The sequence below is a fragment of the Phoxinus phoxinus genome, assembly GCF_949152265.1.
Source record: "Phoxinus phoxinus genome assembly, chromosome: 20".
In the NCBI taxonomy this organism is placed as follows: Eukaryota; Metazoa; Chordata; class Actinopteri; order Cypriniformes; family Leuciscidae; genus Phoxinus; species Phoxinus phoxinus.
The window spans coordinates 16,615,327-16,642,449 of NC_136895.1; the positions used below are offsets into that span (position 1 = coordinate 16,615,327).

The window sequence follows — 27,123 nt, forward strand, 5'->3', positions numbered from 1 at the left end:
CACCTGTAGAGCTGCTGTGAAAAACCTCTCTGCTGCCATCTAGCGAGCATTATGGGTTTACGACACTGTCTGAGTGATGTTTTCTACCCTTGCTTCAGGTCACACCAGAGGAGGCACAGGATAGCTGGGAAAAACAGTTCACTTTCTCCTTCAGGAAATGTAGCCATGCTAACTGGTGAGAAAAGAGACTGTCCCAGCTTCTGACTTGGTACTAGCTAAACTGAGCTCAGAGAATCTAATGTGTATGCATGTTTCATGCAGGAACGGGAGATGCAAGAAGATAGAGGAGGGTCAGGAGTGCTTGATGGGCACTCGGTTGCGTCAGTACCACATGCTGTGCGGTGCTCTACTCCGTGTGTGGAAGCGTGTGTCTGATGTGGTCGCTGATGTCACCAGCTCCAGCATTCTACAAATTGTTCGCCTCAAGACTAAAGACAGCAACAAACAAGTTGGTGAGTTAACCTTTTGATTCTTCTTGAGGATTTCCTAACTAGTAGATTGTGATGCTCTGGACTGATAATCAAAAGGTTGTAGGTTCTGACCCTGCAAGGACACCATTCCAATCGTTCTAAGGAAGTTGGCATCTTGTAACCATTGTTCTTTCTTTCACCTAGGTATAAAAATCCCAGAGACCTGCGTGTCAAAGGTGCGTCAGGAGTTGCTGAGGATGGATGCCGAGGTGAAGCAGCGACGCCAGGAGAAGGAGCAGAAAGCGCAAGAGCAGCGTCAGGCTGAGGAACAGCAGAGACTGATGGTGCAGCGTCAGCGTCAAGAGTTCTTGTCAAATTTCTTTACCTCAACTTTGCAAGCTCCCAGCCTGGCCAGCTTACCCACCTCTAACAGCTCCTTCACCCAGTTTCCTTCCCTAAAAACCCCCTTGGAGGAAATCCTTGATCTGACAGTTCACAGTACCTCTCCCTCCTCCCAAGTTAGCACTCAAACTGGACTGAGTGTAGACAACCTCACTGGGCCACCCGAACCTTCAGTGGATGACTTTAACCTTGAAGCATTTATTCAGGAGCAGCAGCAGCAACAACCACAGCAGGAGAGCCAGTCTGCACAGGAAAGCAGTACAGCACGGGACACTGACCTGCTGGACATGATACTGTCCTTGAACTCATTTATGACAACCCCTAGCCAAAATGACCCTGCCTCTTCCACCTCAGATGCATCTTTGTCGGTACCCATGGTCTTGTCAAGTTCCTTCTCTTCTTCAATGTCCCAATTCACTCCTACGCCGCTCACACCGTCCTCATCTTCTTCCTCTTTGTCGCAAGTCTCTCTCCCCCCTACAGACCAGCACATGCTCCCGTTACCGAATAGCCACTGCAGCTCTGAAGCCAATATAAACGTACGGGAAGTTTTGAACAGCATGCTGCAAAGTGGAGCAGAACCACGCTACTCCGTCATTCAGTACCAACAACCCGAGTGAGACGCTTCTTGTGGTAGTCTCCTGTAAACGCACACACTCAGGGCTGTAGTCTGACCACTGACGGCGCCGTGCTCCACCACTGGCCTCGGACCCACAAGCATGAGATTCTGCTTCACAAGATGGGAGAAGTTCGGTATTAGCTCTGTTCTCGAGTCAAGTATGATCCCTACACAGTTTGTCTTGAAACTGCATGCCAGAACTTCAGGATAGTTATCGAGGTGGTCAACCCAGTTTCAACATCCTGAATTGTATACCCTGGGACTTTAAAGAGAATTGATTTACCAAAAATTGTTCAAGCTCAAGTCAGAAAATTACTTAGGTTTGTATAAGTTATATCGTACTACATCGTACAGGATATTTTGCTTAAGTTCCTTAAGATTTTGCTTATGCGGAAATAATAAGATATTTAAGGTACCTGTTTGGTTCATCACTGGATGAACCCTCTGGAGAACCTCAGATGTTTTTTGGGTCCTCAAAAATCTTCGATATATATTTTAAATGCCTCAAAGATGTTCTTTTATTAAGGGGTCAACTGTCTTCAGAGTTACTAAAGGAACTGTTTGTATGTTCCTCATGAAGCACTCTTGAATCTTCATTTAAGAGTGTGCCTAGAGCTTCTTCAAAGGGTTCTGCCAATGTTCCGGCGTGAGGAACTGGTGCCACCAGTTTTTTCTCTTGTATCATTTTTGTGGCCAAAGATTCCGTGTGGGCCCAGCTGAAGTACAAACCTCACATATGCAAGACGCACCACAAAGTTTACTTCGGCAAGGAGCTTAAGCTTTGTTTCGCATTGGACAATCATCAGCTTTACATTTCCATGATGAACTTCTGTCAGACAAAACACTTTTCCCGAGGAGCAAGAGAACAGGCTACTGTCGAAATGTGCCTTTGGAACATACAGTGGAATGTAGACGTAAACACGTACTCCTGTACTGTCATGTGCAGATGTTTGTAATGTATTTATTGCCTTTATTTATCAGGCCTTGAAACAGTGTGCTAGTAGGAGAGCGTGACCTACAGACTCACTCACCTGTGCAGCTGTCTCTCTGTCGTTCTAAAATAGAACAGTCTGTCCTGCTGTCCCCCGTCTCGCAAACGTAACGCAAAACAGTAACAATCTATTCGCTGACTGATTGGTTGATCCCAAAAGGGCTTTAGTCACACTTAATCCCTGTAATAGTACAATCTTTTCACTGCGACCTTAAGATATATGATCCAGTGTGGAAACAAAAAGACTTCAGAGTTTGATCCGATGTAAACCGCATCCAGGGTACAGTCAAGAAAGGGCAATACAATCTAGTTGAATTTAAGCCCTTTATTTAATAAGTTAATTAATAAAACATGAAAAATGTTATGTTTTAAATCTATGTAACGTCTATAAGAATTACTTGATTATTTGTATTTAATTTTAAAGGGAAATGTTTTATTATTGTTTTTATTTTACGTTTTAATGATACTATGATATTTGTAATTGTGCAGACAGAAGACAATCTGGCAGGCAAACAAAATGACAAACGATCCAAAGCAAAATTCAGTTTTGCTAAAGTTTTGCTCTGTTCTTTACTGCTGCACTGGATGGTTGAATATTTTTCAGTTTATCGTCATTCTTTATACAAATTATACATTCTTAAATATTTTCACTGCAAAATTAAACTGAAACCCAAATATTAACTTAATAGCTCTATGGTGTTAAAACCACTCCCTATCTCAGGATGAAACTCATGAACAATTAGTTAAAGATGTTATATATATATATATGTTATATCTTTAAATCAGAAAATTTCCAAATGTCTAATGTCTGCATAAAGATAAGATTCTTGTATGTAAAAAAAAATCCTGTTAGTGACACAGATCAAATATTATTTATTTATCCTTTACTGCTTATTCTCTGCACAAATTTCTTATTATATTCTTTTCATTAAGGGAAATTCTTTCAGCCACATTTGCACTTGAAAATTTTTGTGTGAAATTATACGTTGTTTCTCTCATGCAAATAGTTGTTACACACTCAGCGTGTAATTCCCATTATATTGAATGCAATTTAAGCATTTGATTAATTGTTCCATAATATTTAGTGCATCTAATAGTTTTAACCTTACAAGTGATCCACGTAGTCTCCCAAAAACAGCCAATGAGAAAGATGAACACGGGACTTATATTTCGGTTATGCGTTCTAATAAAGCATCTTATGCAACAAAAGCACTATATGATGAGGCCATGAAAGTGGGACAAAGTCAAATTTAACCCTTTGTTACTAGTTAGAAATCCATTTGACTCGCTCTGTGTATGATTTGCACTAAAACAGCATAGATGAGTTTCTGTCTTGTGTGTGTGATCCAGTGCTGCCAAGTTTGTTTGCTCTTGGCCCTTCATGGGAATGTTAAATACTGTAAACATCTCGATTTATTGGCTTCGCTTTTATATCAATATGACATTTACGTAATTTATTGCTATGGAAGAAAAAAACATGCTACTGACTGTATGTATCTTTAACCGTTTTATTCCTGTTCTTACTGGTTATGCTTTTGTCATTTTTTATAGGCCTATTTATAATTTAGATGTAATTGTATATATTGTAAAAACAAAATGTGCCTTTTGACTGTTTCTTAAAGAAATTGTTTTCTACATGTACCTAAAGAAAGGAACATATTACAGTTCAAACTTTATTAACAAAGCAAAAAATAAAATGTTCAGATTCATGAATTTGTGTTTTTTGGTTAATTATTTAAAATGGTTATATCGTTATATTTTGTGAACTGAAATATTTGCGTTCTGCTGATAGTTGTTAAAGAATAAACTCATTTACATATTTTTTTATTAAATATTTTTTTCCCACATTCGTGTTGAATTATATCTAGACGTTTAGTGGTTGTAATTTTTTGATTGTAATTTATTTTAATATAAAAAAGTTTTAGAAGACAAACTTTCCCTTTGAAAGTTTACTGGGGCCCCCTAGTGGTCACCGGTCCACTGGTTGAGAACAATTGATCTAAGATTATTCTAGGTTGCCTGAGGATAACATCGTATTACAATTGCAGTATCATGGTTTTACCATAGTACCAATGTAAAACAATAAAAAATAACACGTTAACAGCATACACATTATACCATTTGTAAGTGTATGGCATGTCATAATTAAAATTATATAGGCAACCCTCACACTTGCCACCACTGACCAAGTTCAGTTCAGTCCTACGAAAGTATTTTCAAATAAAACTTGCCAAAGAAAATAGAAGAAAAAATTCCTCATAGACTATGGAAAGAGTCAAGTAGAAACCAGCAAATGCGGTGGTCACAATAGTGCATCATAGCCTGCTATTTTACTATATATAGCCTACTCAACCTTTAAACAATAAGAATCTTACCTTATTCTTTATTTTTTTATCGTGTTTAGTTACAAGGGAAAGTGCTGAGAGTTCATTTACTTAAAGATAACTAGCAGTTAACGCATTTCAGTCAGTTGTGTGATCGTTCTAATACCGCGCGTGGCCCACCGGGGGCGCTATAGCGTAAGAGAAAAAAATGCATTACATTATAACAAATATTTTCTCAGACACATAATAGACATACAGTAGGCTAAGCGCAAGAAATAAAATCTAAATTAAACAATGGTAGCACAGCAGGTATTATAGGTATACGAACAAAGCTCTTATTTTAAAACGTCATGGAATTTGACTCAATGTATTATATTGTTGCACTCAACCATTCGACTGCCAATTATTGAGAGGAAATGGAAAATAAGAACAATACCACTGTAGTCAGTGTGTGGTGTAGGTGTAGTAGTAGAAACTGCCCAGCCCACACGTATTAAGCTCCTCCCCCTGCGTACAGGTAGGCTAGCTATGATCAGGTGCTGTAAAAGGGAATATAACGAAACCGTATTTAAAAACTGCAGGTGCCAGGCCTTGTGAGGCCTCCAATACGGAATTAACTGAGAATTTTAGTGTTCGTTTTTAAAGGGGACACATCATAAGGTACGTGAGTCGAGCGTTTTCCTCCTGCTCTACTTTGTTGTGTTTATCGATTGTTTGCGTTGGTCTGAGTCATGGTTCACGATTTGCTGAAATGTAAGCTGTTTAACTGGAAGTTATGTCGAAACGGTGAATAATTGGCGACATGTGTCATGCACGGCTCTGAGTTTATAATAACTGTTATTTTAGATCTAGGCTGTTTCTGTTCTGCTCCAATAGATATTTGGTTTTCGTATGTGTTGCCTGATTGTTTTTGCTTACCGACACTTTTGAACATGTTTCTACAATTTGTTGCTATTTTCTTTAGAAACTTTCGTGTTTTTAGAAAAGGACATTCAAACTTGTTGACAGCTAAATGTGAATTGTGTGAATGCACTTTTGTCTCGTATTTGTCTCATTTATATGGGAACCGTTGTTAATTGTTATTAGTCTATTCATAAACATTAGCGATATTCCTCAATTCTGAACCTTTATCTCTATATCCTGAAAATGTGTGATGTCCGATTCGTTCGAATCGGATCTTTTTATGATTGAACCCATTGAGCCACAAAACCTTTCGGAGCGACTCGTACGCGTAGCAAAATTGTACGAGTCAACAGCTGACTGAACAGAACAGAGAACTTTCCGTCTTTATCCGACTCTTAATTAACCAAGAACCAGTGAGGCACCTCACCTGAGTAAGATTTAAGATTTTTTTAAGTCAAACGAAGGATATGATTAATGGGCCGAAAATTAAGTCTGATAGCTGCACGTTTACATCATACCAGTGCGTTTGAAATGAAGCGGTTCTTTAATCGGTTCTTCTGTTCGAAAGAACCGATTCATGAGATCAATTGCAACTGTGCTGCAGCACACTCAGCTTCATCTGGCTTAACTGGTTCTGTCACTCATTTGAGTCAATACATGCTTTGTAGTTTCGCTGTGGTTTCGAGAAACAGCGTTCCGATATATCCACATTTCTCTTCAATGATGTTATTCTCAAGTCTGTGAGTCAATGATAGGCTAACTAGTTGAAAAGCACTTTTTGCTGTTTTTGTGTGGTTTGTAGTATAGGCCCATACATTCACATAAACTGTATTCAATCCTTTATTTTTCATTGTATGAGCTTTCATGTTCCGAAACTATGAGGTGTGTTGATGTCTTAAGGTTGAGGCCAGACTGCTCAGCTAACAAAAATATGTTTTGAACATGTTTAGCTAATGTTCCTATTAAGTCTGGACGTTCAAAACTTTAAGTTTCTTAAATGTTTTAAAAATGATGGCCAATTTTAGTTGGTAATGCAAATATTAGAGAAAAAGTTTTAAGTACATTTGTCATTTTGCAAACGCTATGGGAACGTTATTAAAGACCAGATCACTTTGAATGAACGTCGTATTAATGTTAGCAGAATGTTCATTCATAACCTTGTAAGCCAAAGTTCTAAGAGTGTACGCTGTTAGCTGGATGTGTAGAAACAAATGACATGTTCTTTGTTTCGTAATATTCTCTGTTATTAAGCAGAACAACAAATGTAAACACAGTTGTGAAGAACTGGGCTGGACCACCAGAAACCCATGGTCTCCTATTGTGAAGGCATTACTGTTTGAGGGGGCACACCCTAACACACCATTTTGACTTTTGTGCATTCCTCCCACATTTCCTGTCAAGAGTGTTGGCCTGAGGGTGTGAAGGGATTCCAGTAATTTTGTTACTTCCTAAATTTATATTTGGTGTAACCATAGAGATGAAGTCCACCTCTTTTATGTGGGAATTCAGCTGTATTCCTCTAAACTTAGTTTTTATTGTTGCTAAGGTGTGAGAGTGGTTTTAGCCCGTTGCTATGTGGTTGCTAGGGTGATTTGGGATGTTTCTCTTGTGATACTGTAGCCTCTATGGTTCAGCTTGGGATAAACATATACGTAAATCGTATGTTTAATGTCTTAAAGGGATAGTACACCTTAAACATTTTACTCGCACTCATGGTGTTCTAGACCTGTGTGATTTTCTTTCTTCTGCATAACACTAAAGAAGATAATGTTGAAGAACCAAGGATATTTCATTTCCATTGACTTCCTTTAGATGGAGAGAAAAAAAACTGAGACATTTCTCAAAATATCTTCCTTTATGTTGCACAGAAGAAAGTGTTGCAGGGCAAATTAGTTGGGTCCGTGCTCGTTTTTAGGTCGGGCTCTAATAATTTTTTCTTAAATGCCTATATTCCATTCGCAAATAATATTTTAAATGCATAGGCCTATTGCATGTCTATAATTTCTGAATTAAAATACTTAAAAAAAAAAAAATTGTATTATGAAATATTTTCATATTTTTTGATACTACATTTATTTCAAAGAATTTGAACGTATAGTTTTTTCTTTATCATGGACATTGTTGTTATTGTTAACAAATACTAAAACTATTAAAATAGTTTTTTAAAGTTGGAAAAAAGATAAACATTCTTTAGGAGGCACTTTCAATTGGTCCACTAAAGCTTGGGACTCTTAAGCAATATGTTAGGAATATCATCTCCAGCATACGGTAGGCTACTGTATTTGACTAATTTTACTAAAATTAAAATAACCAAATCTAATAAATGAAAATGAAAAATGAAAATATAGAAATAAAAGCTAATTCAATAGTTATACATAATATAATAGTAAATAAATAATAGTGAAATGTGCAATTCTATACTGTATGTCACTGACCCACATGCTGAAGTTGAATACTTAGCGTTAGTCTTCGTGTTCAAGGCAAATATATGCAGAAACATTCTCTGGGCCAGTGTGCATGTTAAACATTAACAGACTGAGGTAATGATTGTCAGTGTAACCCAGAGTGCCCTGCAAATCAACGTCCTTCAGGGAAAAGAAAAAAAAGCTACTGTTGTGTTTTCTCAGTCTCAAAAATGATTGAGGGCATTTTAGGGAGAAAGACATTTTTAAAACCTGGATAAAGAATTGTATATTTAAAGTTAAATACATTTTCCTTTCATCGTTAGTCTTTAAGGTGGCATCGCCTCAGTGAATGGAGACCTTCCCATCTATATATCCCAGTTCCTCTTTAATTCCTTGAGGAAAAATTAATATCAGAAAGTACCAAAGGATTTGTAGACCTAGTGGGCGGAGCTTTCCATGGGCTCAGGTGGGGATTTATAATGTACACACACAGTTTGTTTTGTTTTGTTCCACCATTCAGGAGGCTACTTCCTGTGGGGACAACTGCTCGTCATGTACTTCTTTAAAAATGGAGATATTATGTTGAAACAGAATATTATTTTGGATCCCCTGCTTGGTTTATGTTCCCATTCTAGGTGTTTAGTACTGTCTTGAAAATGGAAGTGAGATTTAAAGGGACGGTAAGTCCATAAAGTATCCAGTTGTTTATGCTAGTTGTTGAATGTGCTTAACATGAGCTGTCTTAAGTTTACTAAACAGAGCAATGTGTCATCTGAGCCGTGTAATGACAACAGAGACGGGACTGTAAATACTGACTTGCACCTGTTGGACTTAAGTGCGATGCTTTTGTTGCTGTGAAGTAAAATAGCCTATATTACATGCATATTTTGTACTATAAATTGGTAAATGATGTACTTATTTGTATAAATGCATAGGTCATGTGCTTTGCTCAAGGGCAAATTTGTGATTTCAGAAATTTTCTAATTGCTTACTTGCTGCTATTTTACTTGCTAACCTGTGACCCTTTAAAGCGAATAAGCGATTGGCTAAATGCGATTCGCACAAAAATGAAAATGAGCCCATAATTTACTCTCCCTCAAGCCATCCTACACTGTAAAAAGCTATATGATCAATAAGTTATGACAACAAAGGTTTTACATTAGCCTGGGAAAACCCAGACCACTCTCAGTTGTAACTGAGTAAGGGTCTGGCAAAGCTCCATAGACGATTCATTTCCACAGGGGCGTCACCAACGGACGTTGGATAGATCTAAAACCAATCAGAGCGATGAATGACATGACGTATGCAGAGCGACGGAGAAACATCTCGAGACTCTCAGCAATTCTCTGTTTGTGTTAACGAAAATGACCATTTTAAATAGCTTGAAACAGACGCGATAGCTGATTCGAACGAGTGATGTTGTGATGTTCCACGGCGGCATCCATCTTTGTAATGTACAAAATCTGCGTCACCGTCTCTGCTCTGTCGTCATCGTGTAAAGCCCGCCCCAACGTTTCTGATTGGTGCCGTGATTTCGACGGATTGGAAATGGGTTTCAATGGGCTCTTTGCCAGACCCACTTGCAGAGCAAATCTAAATTTGCCGGAAGTGGTCTGGGTTTTCCCAGGCTAGTTTTACATTGCTTTAACTCTTTAAAATATATTGCTAAAATAATATTAGAATATTTAGCAATATAATATTCATTGCTAAAGTATAAGTTACTAAATGTTCTACTTTTTTAACAAGTCAGTTTAATGTAAAAAAGTGGAAATTACTTAAACATCTACTAAAGTTAATTGTACTTAAATTTAAGGCAGCAAAAAAACAAAAACATTTAAGCAGGATTTTTGTAATAAAAATATCCATAATTAAAAGTTTATAAACCGTAATAATCACTAGCTTCTGGTAATGTCAAGTTCCATGCAGGCAGGGGCGTGGTAGTGGGGGGAAAAGTGGACCTGACTACCCAGGGCCCCGTCTAGGGAGAGGGCCCTTTGAAATCCCATCAAAAAAAATATTATTATTTTTTTCATTTTTTTTTTTTTTTTTTTAACCTAATTCGAATTAATTGGGCCCTCCAATTGATGTCATTATTCATTTCAAAATATATTGATAACACCAACTGAGAGAATGAACTCAGTGCCAGACCTTTTCCCTGTTTGTATCACTCCGCTTGTTCGTGTTTGCGCAACTTGCATCATTAAGCCAGAAGGCGGCGACAAGTGACTCTTTATGAGTGAGCAATTAAACCATTGATTAAATGAACAGATTAGTCCACAAATATTGATTCATTTAGGAAAGAAAAAGTAGATGAAATTGATATTTGATGCGCATACTAATTGCTCATATGCCTCTGGACACAGAATTATTGCATTGGCGTTTGTTTGAAATGTAACATCTAGCCTATGCAAAATAATCCTTGAATCATTTCTTATTTAAGGCCATTCCCGTTTCGAATATGTGATTGTGTATAGTCAACAATAAGCATAAACATTCTGCATTTCCATTTTATAGTGTGGATAATTCATTGCGACATTTAAACTGATTCTCATGTTTTAGAATTTGTTATCTGATAAAATACTACATACTGCCCACTGACATGCTTTTAAAGCTCCTGTTGTCCATTTTTTTTGGTCTTCAAAACACCTTAAAATTCACATGTTGAGCTCAGGTAAATCTAAATTTTCTCGGGGGGGCATGCCCCCGAACCCCCCTAGAAGCACTTTATTCCGGTATTTAGCTATAAAAACCTGCGCAAAAAAATTATCATGAAGTGATTTGGAAAGTATTTCTCTTTGTTTGAATAACTACTCAACTCTACCTTACACATTAATACTCGAAAAGTAAAAACACAACACACAAGTCATTTTACAGCGAAAGAACCAGTCATTACTATAATCTGATTTGATTATGGATTTAAACACTATTTATACTTGTTTATATTCAAATAATTAAAAAAAAAATTATTCAAAATTGAATTTTCATTTTTGCTAACCCGCATCGTCTAATGGCATGTGTAGGGGGCCCACTGACATTGTGAGTATACAGGGCCCAGAATTTGGTGCTACGCCCCTGCATGCAGGTATGACATAGTCTGCCGTTCACTCCCATTATAAAGCTTGGAAGAGTCAGGATGAGGGTGAGTAAATTATGGGATAGTTTTAATTTTTTGGAGAACTAACCCTTTAAAGGAATAAATCACACAAAAATGACATTTCTGTGATCATTTACTCTCCTACATTTCAAACTCGTATGATTTTTTTACCTTTTACTCCGTGGAACACAAAAGGAGATATTTTGAGGAATGTCCTGGCTGCTCTTTTCAGTATAATTAAAGTGAAGGGGTCTGGTGGCTGTCGGGCTCCAAAATGACGAAAAAGCATCATAAAAGTGGTCCATATGATTCCAGGCTTGTGCTGGTTAGATTTATGCTAGTTCACATGAATTAACGGAGTCTGGTGACCCCGTTCACTTTGTGTCTGTGGGGCTTAAGAGGAGGTGAGCAGTGATTAGGGTTGCCAACCGTTCCGTATAATACGGAATCGTCCCGTATTTGACACATAAAAGTCTTGTTCCGTATTGAACCGATACGGAACGCACTTTGTTCCGTATTTTTGAGAATCAATTCAGTGCAAATCCGTGACAGACACACACATAGCTTCTAATATATGTCAGACTATGAACGAAGACATTTGTAGGCTATGATAAGAAAAAAAACAGACGGTGCGTGCGGTAGATACTAATTTCTCCCCGTTTGTCTATGATCAGCGTCGCGTTTTTAACATCTTGGAACATCATCAGAGAATGCCCTTTTAATTGGTCGTTTCAGTCATTGTGAGTCATGTATCGTAGCAACGATGATGACAAGTGACAACAGCGGCCGGGAAATGTAAAAATGACTAACGTTACTTCCAAGCAGCCGGCAAAAAGAGCACAAAAATATAGAATTGAATGGGAAATAGCTGCACAATGTGCTTAGTCTGGAGGTTTATTTGTTTCTGTGAGATTTTCCTTGTGCATATATATAATATTTGCTTCTCTTGAACCTTTCAACCTGCATCATTTCAACGTAATTGTGTTTAACAGCAGAATTTGTGGTGAAAAACTACATTAGCCATTTTCCTTGTGCATATATACAGGTGTTGTATTGCTTGAATGCATTATTTGAGTGCAATATTTCCTTTCCAGTGCAAAACAATAATACATAAAAAAAACAGGTAATATATATAAAATATATATTTAATATTTTCTTTATTAGCTGTTTTTTTATGTACTATTGTTTTGCACTGGAAAGAAAGTTAACTAAAATGGAAGTATAATTATATAATATAAAGATATTTGCACTACACATCCTTAAAATGTTGTCAAATTAAATGTCACATGTCACCAACCTGTTCCTTATTTCAATTTCAGAAAGTTGGCAACCCTAGCAGTGATGCATTCATAATCATAAACTACAGCATAGTCAGCAGTATGTCAGAACAGGTGTAGGAACACATAAGAACATTTTCCATGAAGGGAGTTCCCTAGAAAAGGGTAGTGCTGATATTTGCATCCCTGGTTTCATCAGTATTAACAACTTCCTTTTTGACCATCATTGTTGTCATCAACAGCAACAGCAGTCATAGTTTCATATTAGAAATCTACGCAATTGCAAAGTATTACTAAGCTATTTTGTGGAAACCGTGATACATTTGTTCCATTTTGCTAAGGTTGATCAGCTTTGCTAACACCCGACTCTCTCTGACCTTTGCAGCCAATAAAAACATGGGAAGCATTCCAGGAATTCTCTAGTCCAATAGAAACTTCTCTCAAAAAATGTCATGATGATGGTTGCAGCAGGTCTTTGTTATTAGGCGACATGTTTGGCTTCAAATCAAATGTGAACAAGTTAAAATAATTAAATGTGAGTGATTCAGCCCTTATTTTTTTATTTACAATAAAGATATTAACTTGCATCAACCGTGCTAATTATGAACTTTGGAATCGGGTATGCCCCTTAAAACCCTCTTGTAGTCTAGTCAAAGTTCGGTTTCACTCAACGAATGTCTGCTGAGAGACGCGCGTGTGTTGTCAGACTGTTTATTGGTGAGCCGTTGGTGATGAAGTGTCGGGTATCAGTGTTGTCACGCGCTGGCTCCGCCCCCTTGTACCTGTATGGCAGGAATTCAGCAGGTGCGAGCATGTTCATGTTCAGCTAGAGCCAGAGCTGACAAACAACAGCCGAGCGAGGCCCTCAAAAACTGGCACTTTTCGTCTCAACCGTTTTCCTTTGGTGGTTTGTAAACGTTCTGATATCTTGTTGCTGTTGTTTGCTTGACGTTGCGCTAGTAAACGTAACCACTTCTTTATCGTTTCAGAAAACAGACATGGAGGAGATGACGATATGGGAGCAGCACACGGTCACGTTATCGAAAGTAAGTTGCGGATCGAGGGCTTAATTCGCCTTAGCCACACCTTATCTCGCTGTGTACAGGTGTGTCTGAGAATGTGACACCAGGTTTACAGTTTCCCAAACAATGGAAAGTCGAGGCGGATTGAAAGTTTTGTGAGGTTTTTCCCCCCCACCTGTCACTGGGACGCACCCGAAATTTCGGAATGTCAAGTTTGGGGTCATGTGGTGCATATGATTTCATCATAGAAATAAAATTGTCTTTATTCTTTAATTAAATATTTTTTTGTTTGCTTGTTCATTCTTTTTTCGTTTGCTCTTTTTGTCTCATTTAATTTATTTTATCTTTTTCTTTTGTTTTTCATGTTATTTACTTTTTTTATTTTTTTTGGTCCTTTTTTATTCTTTTGATCTTTTTTGTTGTGTTTCTATCATTTGATTGTTTTAATTTTTCTTTTTAATCTTTGTTCATTCTTCTGTGTTTTTGTTTGTTCTTTCGCTATTTTTTGTTCACTTGTTCTTTTTGGTTGTTCTTTTTCATGTTTGTTCATTTGTGTTTTTGTGGGTATTTTTGTGTTCATTCTTTTGCTTTTTATTTCTTTTGTATAATTTTTTTGTGTTTTTGTTTTCATTCTTTCATTTGTTTTCCAATCATTTATTCCTAAATTTTTTTCTGTTGTTTTCTTTTTCTTTCTTTTTCTTTCTTTTGCTCTTTTGTTCTTTCTTTCTGTCTTTCTTTCTTTTGCTCTTTCTTTTTCTTTCTTTCTTTCTTTTGCTCTTTCTTTTTCTTTCTTTCTTTTGTTCTTTCTTTCTGTCTTTCTTTCTTTTGTTCTTTCTTTCTGTCTTTCTTTCTTTTGCTCTTTCTTTATTTCTTTTTGTTCTTTCTTTCTGTCTTTCTTTTTTATTTCCTATGCTCTTTCTTTCTTTTGCTCTCGCTCTTTCTTTTGCTTTTCCTTTTTTCTTTTATTCTTTTTTGGCCATTTCCTATTTTCTTTCGGTCTTAAATTTTTCGTTCTTTTTTCACATATTTGTTCTGTCATTTTTGTTTGTTCTTTTCATTCTTTTTTTGCTCGATCGTTCAGTCTTTTGTTTGTTCATTCTTTCGTTCACAGGATTCCAAGGTCGGCTTCGGGTTTGCGGTCTCAGGTGGGCTAGACAAGCCCAACCCAGTAAACGGGGACACAGCAGTGGTGGTCTCTGATGTGCTTCCCAGCGGCCCCGCAATGGGCCGTCTTCAGTGAGTACACGTCCACTTCTCCTGCATTCAGACCCACACTACTTCCTCCCACACATCCTGTGTAATCCTGTCAGACCTGTCAAGGCTGTGTACAAGATGGAAAAACCAACATACTCAAAAAATATTTGGCAGATGATTTTTTGTGATAGAGACTCACGTGATTTATTGTCCACAGTACACGAGATCAGATAGCTATGGTAAATGGTGTTTCCATGGACAATGTCACCTCACTCTACACTATTCAAAATCTGAGGAAATGTGGGAAATTAGCAAACATTGTAAGTAAGAACATTCCCAAAAACATTGCCAGAACAAATATCTAGGTAACATTTTTGCAGTTTGAAAACAATTCTTGTTTTGTTCATTTCGTAGACCGTGAAGAGGCCACGCACAATTCAGATCCCTGCGAGCAACAGACCGACTCGTTCTGCCTCACAATCCAACATACTAGATGAGGACGGACCTCAGAGCAGAGGTCAGCGCAGCACTGACACCAGCCGTAACCGACGAACTCGAAGCGTGACACCTGACCGCAACGGTCATGACCTCCCCATCATGTCTGGTTTCAAGAGGCTGCCCAATCAGGATGTGCAAAACAAACCCATCAGAACAACCCTGATCAAGAAAAAACCCACAGATGGTCAGAATCCCATTGCTTTGCATTGAGGAATCATTTGTGGTTCTTGCCAAGATTTCAACATGTTTCTCTCTGCAGAGTACGGAATGAAGCTGGGGAGCCAGATTTTCATCAAGCACATGACTCCCACCGGTCTGGCTTCCAAAGAGGGCACCCTTCAGGAAGGAGATCTTGTTTTAAAGGTGAGGAGCAGGTTCTTTAGGAACTGTTCCATCGCATTTAGATGTTGTTTAACCTATTTAAACTCTTTGTATAGATTAACGGCATGACGACAGAAAATCTGTCCCTGCTGGAGACCAAGCACCTGGTGGAGAAGTCTAGAGGTAAACTGACCATGCTGGTGTTGAGGGACGACAGAAAGTTCCTGGTCAGCATTCCTGAAGTGGAGGACAGTCCTCAAAACAGCGCGGACGAGAAGAGGGAAGACAGTAGCTCCGAGCTGGAGGGTGAGAGTCGATGTTTTCACAGCTGATGATCTCTGGTTTTTGGAGTGTTGATATTGACTTTTAAATTTTTGCTTGAAGAAATCTCAGACCTGGATTCTGACAACCCCACAAATCGAAAATCCCGTCCAAGAGAACGACGTTCTCGCAGGTGAACACCTCGACTCTGACTTGATTCTCTGACTCTTTTAGTTATAAATGATCTTTGCACTAACAGAGCTCACTGATCCACAGAAGTCGTGCCAATCCTGTGTCGAAACCACGCGAATCTCCCCCTTTGCGCTCTACACTCACAAGACCGCCCGCCCAGTCGATGCCCCCTCGCAGAGGTGAGCCTTAGTGCAAAAACTCAATGGGTCTCTCATTTATGAAACGGAAGTAAAATTGAATTCAATATGGCATTGTCATGGCCAAGAGTTGTTTATGCAATTAGCTGACTGATGCTTTGGGCTTGTGCAGTTCCCTCGGAGTCTGAATCGGACCGCAGCAACTCTCCTCCACCGGCAAGACACGACACTCTCGATAACAGAGACCGATACAAGTAAACATTCAGCTCTGCAGAACCAGAGTTATATATACTCTTGTTTTTCATGTTTTGGGTTGCACTTTATTATACAGTACGTGCACTTTTGTGTACTTGCCTACGAAAGCACTGGGTAATATTAGGTAACTACATGGTTTAGGTGTAGGTTCATGGCTAGTACATAGAGTAATCACAATAACTGGTTAATAACTAAGTATATAGTATGTACATGGGGAACAGGACTGTAAAATAAAGTGCTACCTTTTTTTTCAGAAATTGTGATGAAACTGAACTAATAAATGGCTTATAAAATTACTTTATCTCTTTGGTTTTTTTTGTTTTGTTTTTCTTATTCTTTGGTTTTTCTCTGTATAGGCTTTTGTATTTATTTATTTTTTTCTGTCTGTTTTGCTGTTTTTAGTTATATGGATGCATGGATTACATGTTACTTATTTTATCTTATTTCGTGTTGCTTTTTTTGTGTGAGTGTCTGTTTTTGTTTCGCAATTGTGTTTTATCATGCTACTGTTTGTTTGGGTGAGATGCCTGGGTCACATGTTTGTCTGTTTCAGGGTTCTCTCAGGGATCTCCACACTGCCAAACCCTCGAGCCTCACCCGTCGCCCAGAACTGGAACCCCTCCACTGCCTCACGACCTCGCAGAGGTCTGCCTCAAAATGCCATTTTACCATATTATTTATAAACCAGCTCTGGAATCAAACACTTCACTGAATGATTCAGTAAATGATATGAACGAACCTTGTAGACAATTGAATCTCTAAAGTTTAACGACTGCTTGTTTTGTGTTACCAGCTGTTTCTGAGTCCGATTCAGACCGGAGCGCCTCTCCGCCCCCCAGACGTGAGAGTCCCAGACCTGAAAATAACTCCAGATACAAGTATGAATCCACATCATGAGCATCAAATACAAATTTACATCTAAATGCACATTTTCTGTATGGACAAGTCGTTGAATTGTCTGAAAGACCATCTTAAAGGTTTAGTTCACCCAAAAATGAAAATTCTGTCATTATTACTCACCCTCGTGTCTTTCCAAACCCATAAGACTATCGTTCATCTACGGAACACATGAAGATATTTTTGATGAAAAAGCTTTCTGTCCCTCCATTGACAGTCTACGCAACTACCCCTTTGAAGCTTTAAAAGTTCATATAGAGATCATGTTCTAGACCAAATGTTCTATAGAGACTCGATATCTTTGAATTTAGGCTTGAGGATGATTGAGTAATGACAGAATTTAAATTTTGGGGTGAGGAACTATCCCTTTAAATATGGTTGTAAACAGAGAAAACTGTTCTTATTCCCAACATGTTCCATTCTTGAAAAATTGACCAGGTCCGAATGATGTTCTTAAAGTTAACGGTTCGAGAACATTCATAGGTTTTCAATAATGTATCTAGAAAGATCTCCATTGCCTCTTCTCTTCTCCCAGGGTGCTTCCCGATCTCCCTCCTCCAGGAATGAAGTCTTCCACTCTTAGCACGTCTCAGGATTTCCCCCGCCGCAAAGCCTCTCCTTACAGGCCTCCACCCAGAGGTGATTTTTTTTTTTTCACCCCATACGACACTTCATTTTCAGTTCTGTATGCCGTTTTAACAGACTCATTCAAGAGCTTATCTTTTCCACACAGCCGCATCAGAGTCCGAATCGGACGATAGTACCGGACCTCGCGGACAGGGGACTCCAGCCAGCCAGGAGTCCCGCAATAGATACAGGTACACATGAGGGACGCCTCACTGCCACTTTTAACGCAACTCGCACCGGACTCTTTCAGTAGGGCCAGTCATCTGCCTGTACACGATGAGAAGTTCATTCTGTTGTTTTTCATTTATTTGCTTTGTTATTTTTTTTTTGTGATGCATTAAGTTGCTTGTATGCATTCATGTATTTTTCTTTCATTGTGATATCTGAAAATGTCATGTGTGATCTTTTAAAATAAAAGACACCGAATCAACCCGAGTTTTCTCCTGTACTATGTTGATTTGTGGCTCTTGAAAAGGAAATATTGCTCCTTAGACCTTAGACCTCTTGTGTCCAACATCTGAATTCATAAGTATACAATCAAATTATCCACATAATACAATAAACAGCATTTATACACACATTATGTAGGATTTTAAATGTTATTTAATTCTCAACAACCAGTGGTGTAATGGAGATATAGGTATCATAGATATGGATCTAATTATCTTTTTGATACATTTAGTTTAGTACTTTCAGCTTGTCCATATGAATCATTGATTTTTGGGACTTATAATTGACCCTATAATCAGTTATGGGACGCAGATAGTCCACCCCTTTCAATGAGAGAGAGAGAGACCCCCAGAAAGCCTGAGGTGAATATCTCTCTCAATGATTTCACATTAGTTCCCACTCTCCTCATGGACAAGCATCATTTAGTATCCCCTCATCCTCCTTTTCTCTCTCACCCTCCCAACTGCCCTCTTTCTCTTGCAGGGCGGCCCCAGAGGTCACGGCAGTCCCTGTACTGGAACCCCCAAAATGGGCGAAACCCTCAACGCCTGTACAGAGAGGTACGAGCAAATCGTGAAGGGAATATTCAAGGTTGAAAGGTTGTATCAGCGATTTCAGGTGCAAAAATACATTATCACATTCATCTAATCTTTCCTAACGATCCGCTAGCTGCCCGCCCCATAAGCAAGCTGTCAAAAAAACGCGTCTCTGTAGACAGCCTAGGCTCTGAGATCGAGATACGATTGCTGAGATCTGCACACAAAAACAATTGCCTTTACCAACCACTCAAAACCAAAATAAATAGTGTTCAACCAATCACCGACAGGGGCTGGGTGTTGTGAGGGCTGAGTGCACGAGCGCAAAACCTCACAACACCCAGTCCCTGTCGGTGATTGGTTGAACACTATTTATTTTGGTTTTGAGTGTTTGTGAAACCGATGGTTTTTGTGTGCAGATCTCAGAGCCTAGGCTGCCTACAGAGACGGCCTGCTTATGTGGCGGGCAGCTAGCGGATCGTTAGGAAAGATTAGATGAATGTGATCATTTATTTTTGCGCCGGAAATCGCTGATACAACCTTTAAATGTAAAAAATGTATGCCATGAAAATAATTGTAATAATTTTTCATTGCTGTAAGTTCTGTAATTACACAATTATTTACACAGTCATTTTCCATAATATATAAATAATAAATATTGATGGCATAAATATTTCAACTATGAAAAATATTTTTAAATTTGAATTCTTAATTTCAATTAAACATTTGAAGTGTACACTATTCTAAATCTGAATGTGTAAATTACTGTAAATTTTGTAATTGCATATTAATATTTACAAATGAATTTTCCGTAATATATATATTGATGACATTTTTCTGTCAGGTTTTTTTTTTACCTTGTCCCTCAAGTATGAAAAATAGTTTTAGATATTAATGTGTATATATGAAATATGAAGCATGTAAATATCCATGTGTACATGATTGTTGTTTAAATATTAGTGTGTAAATTCAGTAATTGTTCTTGCACGGTTCACGTTATATATAAATAATAAATATTGTTGAAAATATTTTTTCTTCACACCTGAATCTTAACTGAATTTTTTAAATATATATTTATAAATATTTAAATTAAATATTTAAAGTGCAAATTATTTTACATTATTTTCTAAATATTAATGTGAAAATTACTGTAAATTCTGTAATCACATATTCATATTTGCACATTATTTTTCTGAAATATGTCAATATTATATATTGAGTGTATGCAAATGTCTTTTTTTTTTGTACCTCAATGTTAAGTTTAAATATTGATGTGTACATATGTAAATATCCATGTGCACATGATTGTTGTTTAAATATTAGTGTGTAAATTCAGTAATTGTTCATACACATTTCACATTCATATTTACGCATACATTTCATAAAATATAAATAATACATATTAATGGCATGAAAATAATTTGACATTTTTTGTAAATTCGAAAGATATTTTTAAAATTCAAGTATAAATATTTAAATACTGATCATATTAATGGCATGAAAATAATTTGACATTTTTTGTAAATTTGAAAGATATATTTTTAAAGTGAAAGTATAAATATTTAAATACTGATGATAAATACATTATTTAAATATCAGTGAATTAAATTACTGTGAACTATATACATTTTTCCATACTTATTACAAACTATTTACACATACATTTTTCATAGAAGTCATATGAAGTAATTTTGTGAAGTAATATTTATATGAAGTAATGTCATTAGCTATTCAAATTTGAAATTACACCCTTTGCTTTTTAAAATCACACCCTTCGAGTTATTATCAACCGGTCTCTAATTTGCATATTTAATCAGCTCCTTCAGAATCCGAGTCGGATGCAAGTTACAACACTCCTCCGAGATCACAGTCTCCACTCAGTAATAACCCAAGAATCAGACAAGGGTAAGATATACTAATGCGGTTTTATTTGTTTTGGATTACTATTTTGCATATAAAGGGGACCACGATTTTCATTATTGTTTCGTCTCAGGGCTGAAATGCAAGTGCCAAATATCATCAACCGACAAGATCCCCCACTCAGATCCGCTCCTGACAGACCACCACCCGAATGTATGTATAATACACTTATTACATGTCAGAGTGGTCGTTACAGAAAGATGCCATTCATGTTGCCATATGAATGAATGTACATCTTTCTTTGGCCTTTGTAATGTTGTTTTGGTTGATTCGCCAGATTCCTCTGAATCAGAAAGGGCCCCGTCACCTCACAGGAGATCAGACAGTCCCAGCCACAACAGCGATCACAGGTACAGAGCGCCTCCTATGATCTATATTTATCTAATCCACACTTAAGATAGCAGATTATGTCATTGTGAAGGTCAGCAAACCCTTTGGTTGCAACCAAACAATTCCTCAAGACATTGTGTGCGTTCATAGTCGCTTATTGTGCGAATGTGAATATCGACTCTTTCTTTCAGTCTCCCACATGCTAATGGAACTCTCCGCTCCAACATATCCATTCCCAACCACACCACGTTGAAATGTGAGTACCATTAGACCAAAAGCACACCCATAATGCATTGCAACTTATTGAGTGACTGTCGAGTATGAAATTGTAACTGTTTTATCTCAGCGAAACCTGTAGAGGAGCCACTTTATTCACTTCCACCAGACGCAGTGCCAACACCAAACCTGGGGTGAGAAATGTAGTTTCTTTGTATGCAGCAGATCAAAGACAAGACGTGTGTCATATTTCACCCCAAAATTAAATTGGAAAAAAATTATTTGTATTTTACAAACATAATTTTGTACTTACATTTTCTTCACAACAACGTTAAAGCATGAATAAGCAGAAAGACAAAACAACAATTACCGGTACTACAATGATGTACAAATACTTTATTTATATTGAATTCATTATATGTATTATATTAAAAATTTTATATATATAAATGTGTTGTATTATATCTTTTATTACATTATTTTTTATTTATAATTCTTTTAAAATAAGCATAAATTAAAAATGACAACAAATATTACCATGTGTATAGAGATACTTTGTTTTTAAATATTTTAACCGTTATATATTTATAATTAATTTAAAGACATTAAAAAAATAATAAACATGTACATTCATATTTACATTCCTTTTATTATTTTTATTTTAATAATATTAATATTTATAGGTAAATATAATTTGAATAAGCATGAATGATTTAAATAATTTATTTTAAATTATTTGTATTATATAAAATATTGACATTTTAATTTATTATATTTTGTTTTTAATATGTGCAATTAATTTAAATAAGCATAAATTAAAGACTGTATGAAATATTAGCATAATGTATAAATACATTAAATTTATAAAGTTTTATTTTTGTTCGCATTTAATTAAAATGTTTTTGTTTTCATATCAGGTACAGCTCGGACCGGAACCACGTCAGCTTTCTGAAGGAGGGCAACGTTGGGTTGAGGCTGGTGGGAGGAAATGATGTTGGCATCTTTGTTGGTGGTGTCCAGCCCAACAGTCCAGCCCAGAGGCAAGGCATGACGGAGGGTGATCAGATACTGGAGGTAGGACCAAAGAACCCTTTACATACATGATCAAACCTTTCAGCTATATTCTCCATTCTTCAAGAGCCTTTTTTTGGTGTTTTTGTAGGTAAACGGTGTAGACTTTAACCACTTCACCAGAGAGGAGGCAGCTATGTACCTCATGAACATCCATGCTGGGGAGCGAATCGATATTCGGACTCAGAACAAAATGGACAGTGAGTGCCTTCATGTCCAGACATTAGGATGTCACTTGTGACCAATCCTTTGCAGTATTACAAACAAAAAAGTCAAATTAGGGAAGTAAAATGGATTACGAATGACATTTCCAAATTAATTTCTGCCCTTGCCCTCTTAGTCTACAAGAAGATTTTGAAGTCCAGCCTCGGTGACTCTTTCTACATCCGTACACACTTTGACCATGTGGCTGAGAGCAATCTCGGCTTGAGCTTTACCAGAGGTGAGGTGTTTAGAGTGGTGGACACTATGTATCACGGGAAGCTGGGAAACTGGCTAGCTGTGCGCATGGGCAATGATCTACACGAACTGGACAAAGGCACCATTCCTAACCAGACCAGGTTTGTTAAATTGGTACTTCAATCCAAAATTGGTAGTCTTCTTTCCATAGATATGGTTAGTTTGTTTGCCTGTAAAGTATGTTACATTATAGTTCCTACATGTAAGGGTTAGGATAAATAAACTCTCTCTATTTTAGGGCTGAAACTCTGGCTAATTTGGAGCAGACACAGAGAATAAGTGCGGCCGAGCGTCAAGCCTCCGGCCCCAGAGCCGAATTCTGGAAGCTACGGGGCTTAAGAGGGGCCAAAAAGAATACCAGAAGAACCCGCGACGACCTCCTACAGTTAACGATTCAGGGCAAATTTCCAGCATATGAGAAGGTCCTGCTGAGAGAGGGTAAGTGTTTTTAGTTTTTTTATTAAACTGTGAGATTTTTAATGTCATGTACCTTAACAGCGATAGTGGAATATTCCTAATGGAGTTTATGGTTGTAACATGCGTTTGTTTGCTCATATGCAGCCAATTTCAAACGGCCAATTGTCATTTTGGGTCCTCTGAACGACATTGCAAATGAGAAGCTGGCCCGAGAGTTGCCTGATGAATTTGAAGTTGCAGGTATGAAAAATTGGATTTAAGTTTTGAGAGAATTTTTCAGTTGAAATTTCTTCCCTGTCAAATATTGAATATTCAATTTTATTGGCTTGTAGAAATGGTTGCCAGGAGTGGAAGTGATAGTGCATCCAGTGTCATAAAACTGGACACAGTTAGGCGGATAGCAGAGCTGGTAACCTTTTATTATGATATAGAATTAATGCTGTCAGTATAAGCCAACATGACCTCAGCCAACAAAGCATCTTGTTTTCACTTGCAGGACAAGCATCCCCTGCTAGATATTACACCAACTGCAGTAGAAAGATTGAATTACATCCAGTACCATCCCATGGTGCTCTTCTTGGATCCTCATAGTCGGAAGGACGTGAAGGCCATGAGGCAAAAATACATGCCAGACTCCAACAAGAGCTCTCGTCGTCTCTATGCTCAGGCCTTAAAGCTAAGGAAACACTTTAGCCATCTATTTTCTGGTAAACCCTTCAAAGCCTGTCTTCAAAGTTTAAAATCTCTGCTTAAATCATTTCTGAAAACGCTTTCACAAGCTTTTTATGTACTCTGAAAGGCAATATCTGTTTTTTTCTGTTTCCTTAACAGCACGTATTGATCTTGACCCTAATACAAATATGTGGTACGACACTTTGAAAGACAAGATTCGGCAGCAGCAGTCTAAACCCGTCTGGGTTTCTGAAGTAGCGGTAAGAGCCCTAGAGCTTTATAATGATACGCTCTCGTCTTGTCGAATTAACGTAATTACGAGTTTCCAACTTTAAAAACCTTAGTTGTCTTTGCTGAACTCTTTGGAAACTCAAAACTTTATAAAATCTCCAACTTGACCATTGGGACATCATGAACCAACAGCTCTGAAACAAATCTCTTAATTGCGATAATTCTGACAAGACGTGAATGCAGGATTGGTGGAGAACCTACATGTCATACTTGAATTGGTTAATGAGAACTTGGTCTATGTCTAGTTGGAAGGAGGCACCGACGAGGAGCTTGATGCATTGAGCCGTGCAAACAACTCTGACTACCTTAGTGGTGCCAGTGACTACGAGGACACTGACGGTGAGGCCTTCACAGATGGTGAAGCCTACACTGACAATGAGGACCTGGAAGAGCAAACACAAGGCATCGCCAAACACCGCAGCAGTGCACTAGCCCGCTCCTCAGAGCCCGCCACTGGGCAGAATTCTAGTCCTGAACCTCCCTACGACCTAGAGCCATACCTGGAGGAAGATTCCGAGTACAGCCTACCTCCCGGTCAAGTACCTCCTATCCTCCACGTTCCAGAGCCCCGTTCTCCACGTGTTGTCACTGGCTTTCACCAACAAGAAGACGATGTCCCCTCGCAGCGCAGCTTCACGGATTCAGACTTCAGCACCGGTGACATGGCCGCACCACCGGCACCTTCCGATGTGCCGCCCAACTTCAGGGCACCAGATCCCAAAGAAGTCCAATCAGAGACCCCTCCACTGTCAGTCATAGAGGAGAAACTACAACAGGTACCATATATATCTAATACCCATGCCACTGACCAATTGACAACATGATTTATTCAATTAGGACATGTTATTTAATAGGACCAATCTTAGTCTAACCATACATTACCTCTAAATGCAGAGGGAAATAATAGGTTTCTAATGTTCTTCATGACACTGATTCTAGAGGTACCTAAATCTGATTGGTTGATTTATCCACTGAATTACAGTTTGAATAGCACAACATAATTTAGTCAAATAGGACATCTGCATTCTTAGTAGGTAACTTACCCTAACCATAACATACCTTTTAAAAACAGAGTGAAATAAGTTGATAATGTTCTTCACACCACCGATCCCAGAGGTAACTCTGGCAGTAAAACCTGATTGAATGAATCCACCTTAAGTAAAGTTTGAGTAGCACATAATTAAGTCCTTGACCCTAAAATCTGATCCACTAATATAACAGTTTGAATAGCATGGCATGATTTAGTCAAGTATGACATTTTATTGGATCTACATCCTTAGCAGGACCAATAATGACCAAACTTACTCTAACCAAAACCTACCTATAAAAGCAGAGAGAAATTATTTTTTAATAATGTTCTTCATCCCACTGATCCCAGGGGTAACACTGGCCGTAAAATCTGATTAGTTGATGAATCCACCTTAAAAAAAAATTGAGTAGCACGTCATTAGATTTAGCCAAGTAAGACATGTTCCTGGAACAACATGTACCCATAAACCTAACTCTACCCATTACTTATCCCTAAAATCAGATTTAATTAATAGGTGAATAACACTGATGTAGAAGCCTAACCCTGGCTGTAAGCCTAAACTTGACATAAAATGTAAACTTTCAAAGTTACCAAATCTGATTGGTTGGTTGGAATGTTGTTCCAGGATCAACAAAGATGTTGATTCAGGAACATGTCGCACTTGGTGAAATTACATTCACCTAATCCAAGAGGTAATCCTGACCCTAAAATGTGGTTGATTGGTAAATCCACTGAATTCTGGTTTGAGTGGTACAGCATGATTGAATCAAGTTGTTTATGTATCTACATCCTTAGTAGGACCTACAAAAGACAAATCCTTTACCCTTACCCTGACCATAGCCTACCCTAAATCTTACTGTAAGACTTAAAAAGATGTTGATACAGGAACATGTCATGTTGAGATATTTGATTGTTTAAATATTAGGTATCTAGAAATACTCGATGGAGCTATTCATCATTTTGTGTGTTGTTGTTTTAGGCCCGTATGGCAGAACCAGAAAGGAAACCTTCCCCTTCATTTGTAGTGTAAGTATTTCTATTTGATCTGTCAACTTGTGCTTGAGGAAGATAAAGTTCTGTATCAATTTATTTTTCCTTTTTTAAATGCATTGATAAATCTTCTCTTTTAGATTGGCACATCACGAAGCCATGCAAATCCGGAGAACACAAATCCGAGGAAGTGACAGTGACAGCGATGAAAACGCCAGAGATGAAGATGATTTTGGTATTGATGAGGATGAAGCTGATGACATTGAATGGGGACCTGCCACAGAGCTGTAATGTACACGGATTGTACTAACATCACAAACAGACACATGGACCACTCATGTCTTATTCTGGACCTGTACATCACAACCAAACTGGAAATAACTTATGTGTGTGTGTGTGTTTTTTTTTTATTAAGTGTTCTTATGGACTTGTTATAGAGAACTATTCTCGGATTTATTTTGAAGATTTGTTACCGGAATTGCTTCCTTTTGTGGGTTTTGTTGTTGTAACGGATGTGCTGAGGTCTTCCTCAGGATTATTTCCAAAAGAAATATTACCAGTTGTAATAAAGACCATTTGGGTATGTTTTACCCTTTTCAGTAACTCGCTATATATTATATTGTATTATTTTATTAATGTATTTTGAAATAAATGGAACAAACCGTTTAAGCTCAAAGGATGAATAGTGTTGGAGATTGTATTGATATGATCTTACTTCTCCACAATTTTCTGCCGTTAATCTTACTCAATCGGCTTAAAAGGTGAAGTGCTACATTTCCCCTAGTTGAATCAAATGGAATTGCAACAATACTAACTTTTTTTTTTTTTAAAGTTGGTTCTTTGAACATTCCCCCAACTCCCACTGAGCAAACAAACCGATAACCTTTACCCAAACACACACAACATTGTTTG

At 37.7% G+C, this 27,123-nt stretch overlaps 2 protein-coding genes across 7 annotated transcripts in view; both read left to right on the plus strand.

The window, feature by feature from the left end:
• Positions 1 to 4,133, plus strand: part of sbno2b (strawberry notch homolog 2b) — a 44,468-nt gene extending 40,335 nt beyond the window's left edge. For both annotated transcript variants that reach the window (XM_079592285.1, XM_079592286.1), the window contains 3 exons: positions 99 to 175; positions 262 to 452; positions 615 to 4,133. In XM_079592285.1, coding sequence (XP_079448411.1) covers positions 99 to 175; positions 262 to 452; positions 615 to 1,432 — 1,086 coding nt within the window. In that variant the 3' untranslated portion in view covers positions 1,433 to 4,133. The remainder of the gene's footprint in view (positions 1 to 98; positions 176 to 261; positions 453 to 614) is intronic.
• A 1,069-nt stretch (positions 4,134 to 5,202) lies between these two features.
• Positions 5,203 to 26,892, plus strand: tjp3 (tight junction protein 3; the record flags this gene model as incomplete). 5 transcript variants are annotated; one of them, XM_079593126.1, is made up of 31 exons in its annotated part: positions 5,203 to 5,406; positions 13,415 to 13,471; positions 14,559 to 14,683; positions 14,859 to 14,961; positions 15,056 to 15,323; positions 15,399 to 15,502; positions 15,577 to 15,766; positions 15,845 to 15,914; positions 15,998 to 16,092; positions 16,223 to 16,304; positions 16,859 to 16,950; positions 17,099 to 17,183; positions 17,738 to 17,841; positions 17,936 to 18,020; positions 18,763 to 18,839; positions 20,633 to 20,720; positions 20,809 to 20,888; positions 21,013 to 21,085; positions 21,257 to 21,321; positions 21,412 to 21,475; positions 22,199 to 22,355; positions 22,444 to 22,552; positions 22,693 to 22,912; positions 23,050 to 23,249; positions 23,373 to 23,468; positions 23,561 to 23,637; positions 23,725 to 23,935; positions 24,060 to 24,160; positions 24,437 to 24,967; positions 26,201 to 26,247; positions 26,352 to 26,892. In XM_079593126.1, the coding sequence occupies 30 exons, from the start codon at positions 13,424 to 13,426 to the stop codon at positions 26,500 to 26,502; spliced, it is 3,798 nt and encodes a 1,265-aa protein (XP_079449252.1). In that variant the 3' UTR covers positions 26,503 to 26,892. The 5 variants fall into 5 exon arrangements, with proteins under 5 accessions (XP_079449252.1, XP_079449253.1, XP_079449254.1 ...); XM_079593127.1 differs by having other exon boundaries at positions 5,319 to 5,410; XM_079593128.1 differs by lacking the exon at positions 5,203 to 5,406 and adding an exon at positions 6,368 to 6,389.
• Positions 26,893 to 27,123: the final 231 nt, after the last annotated feature.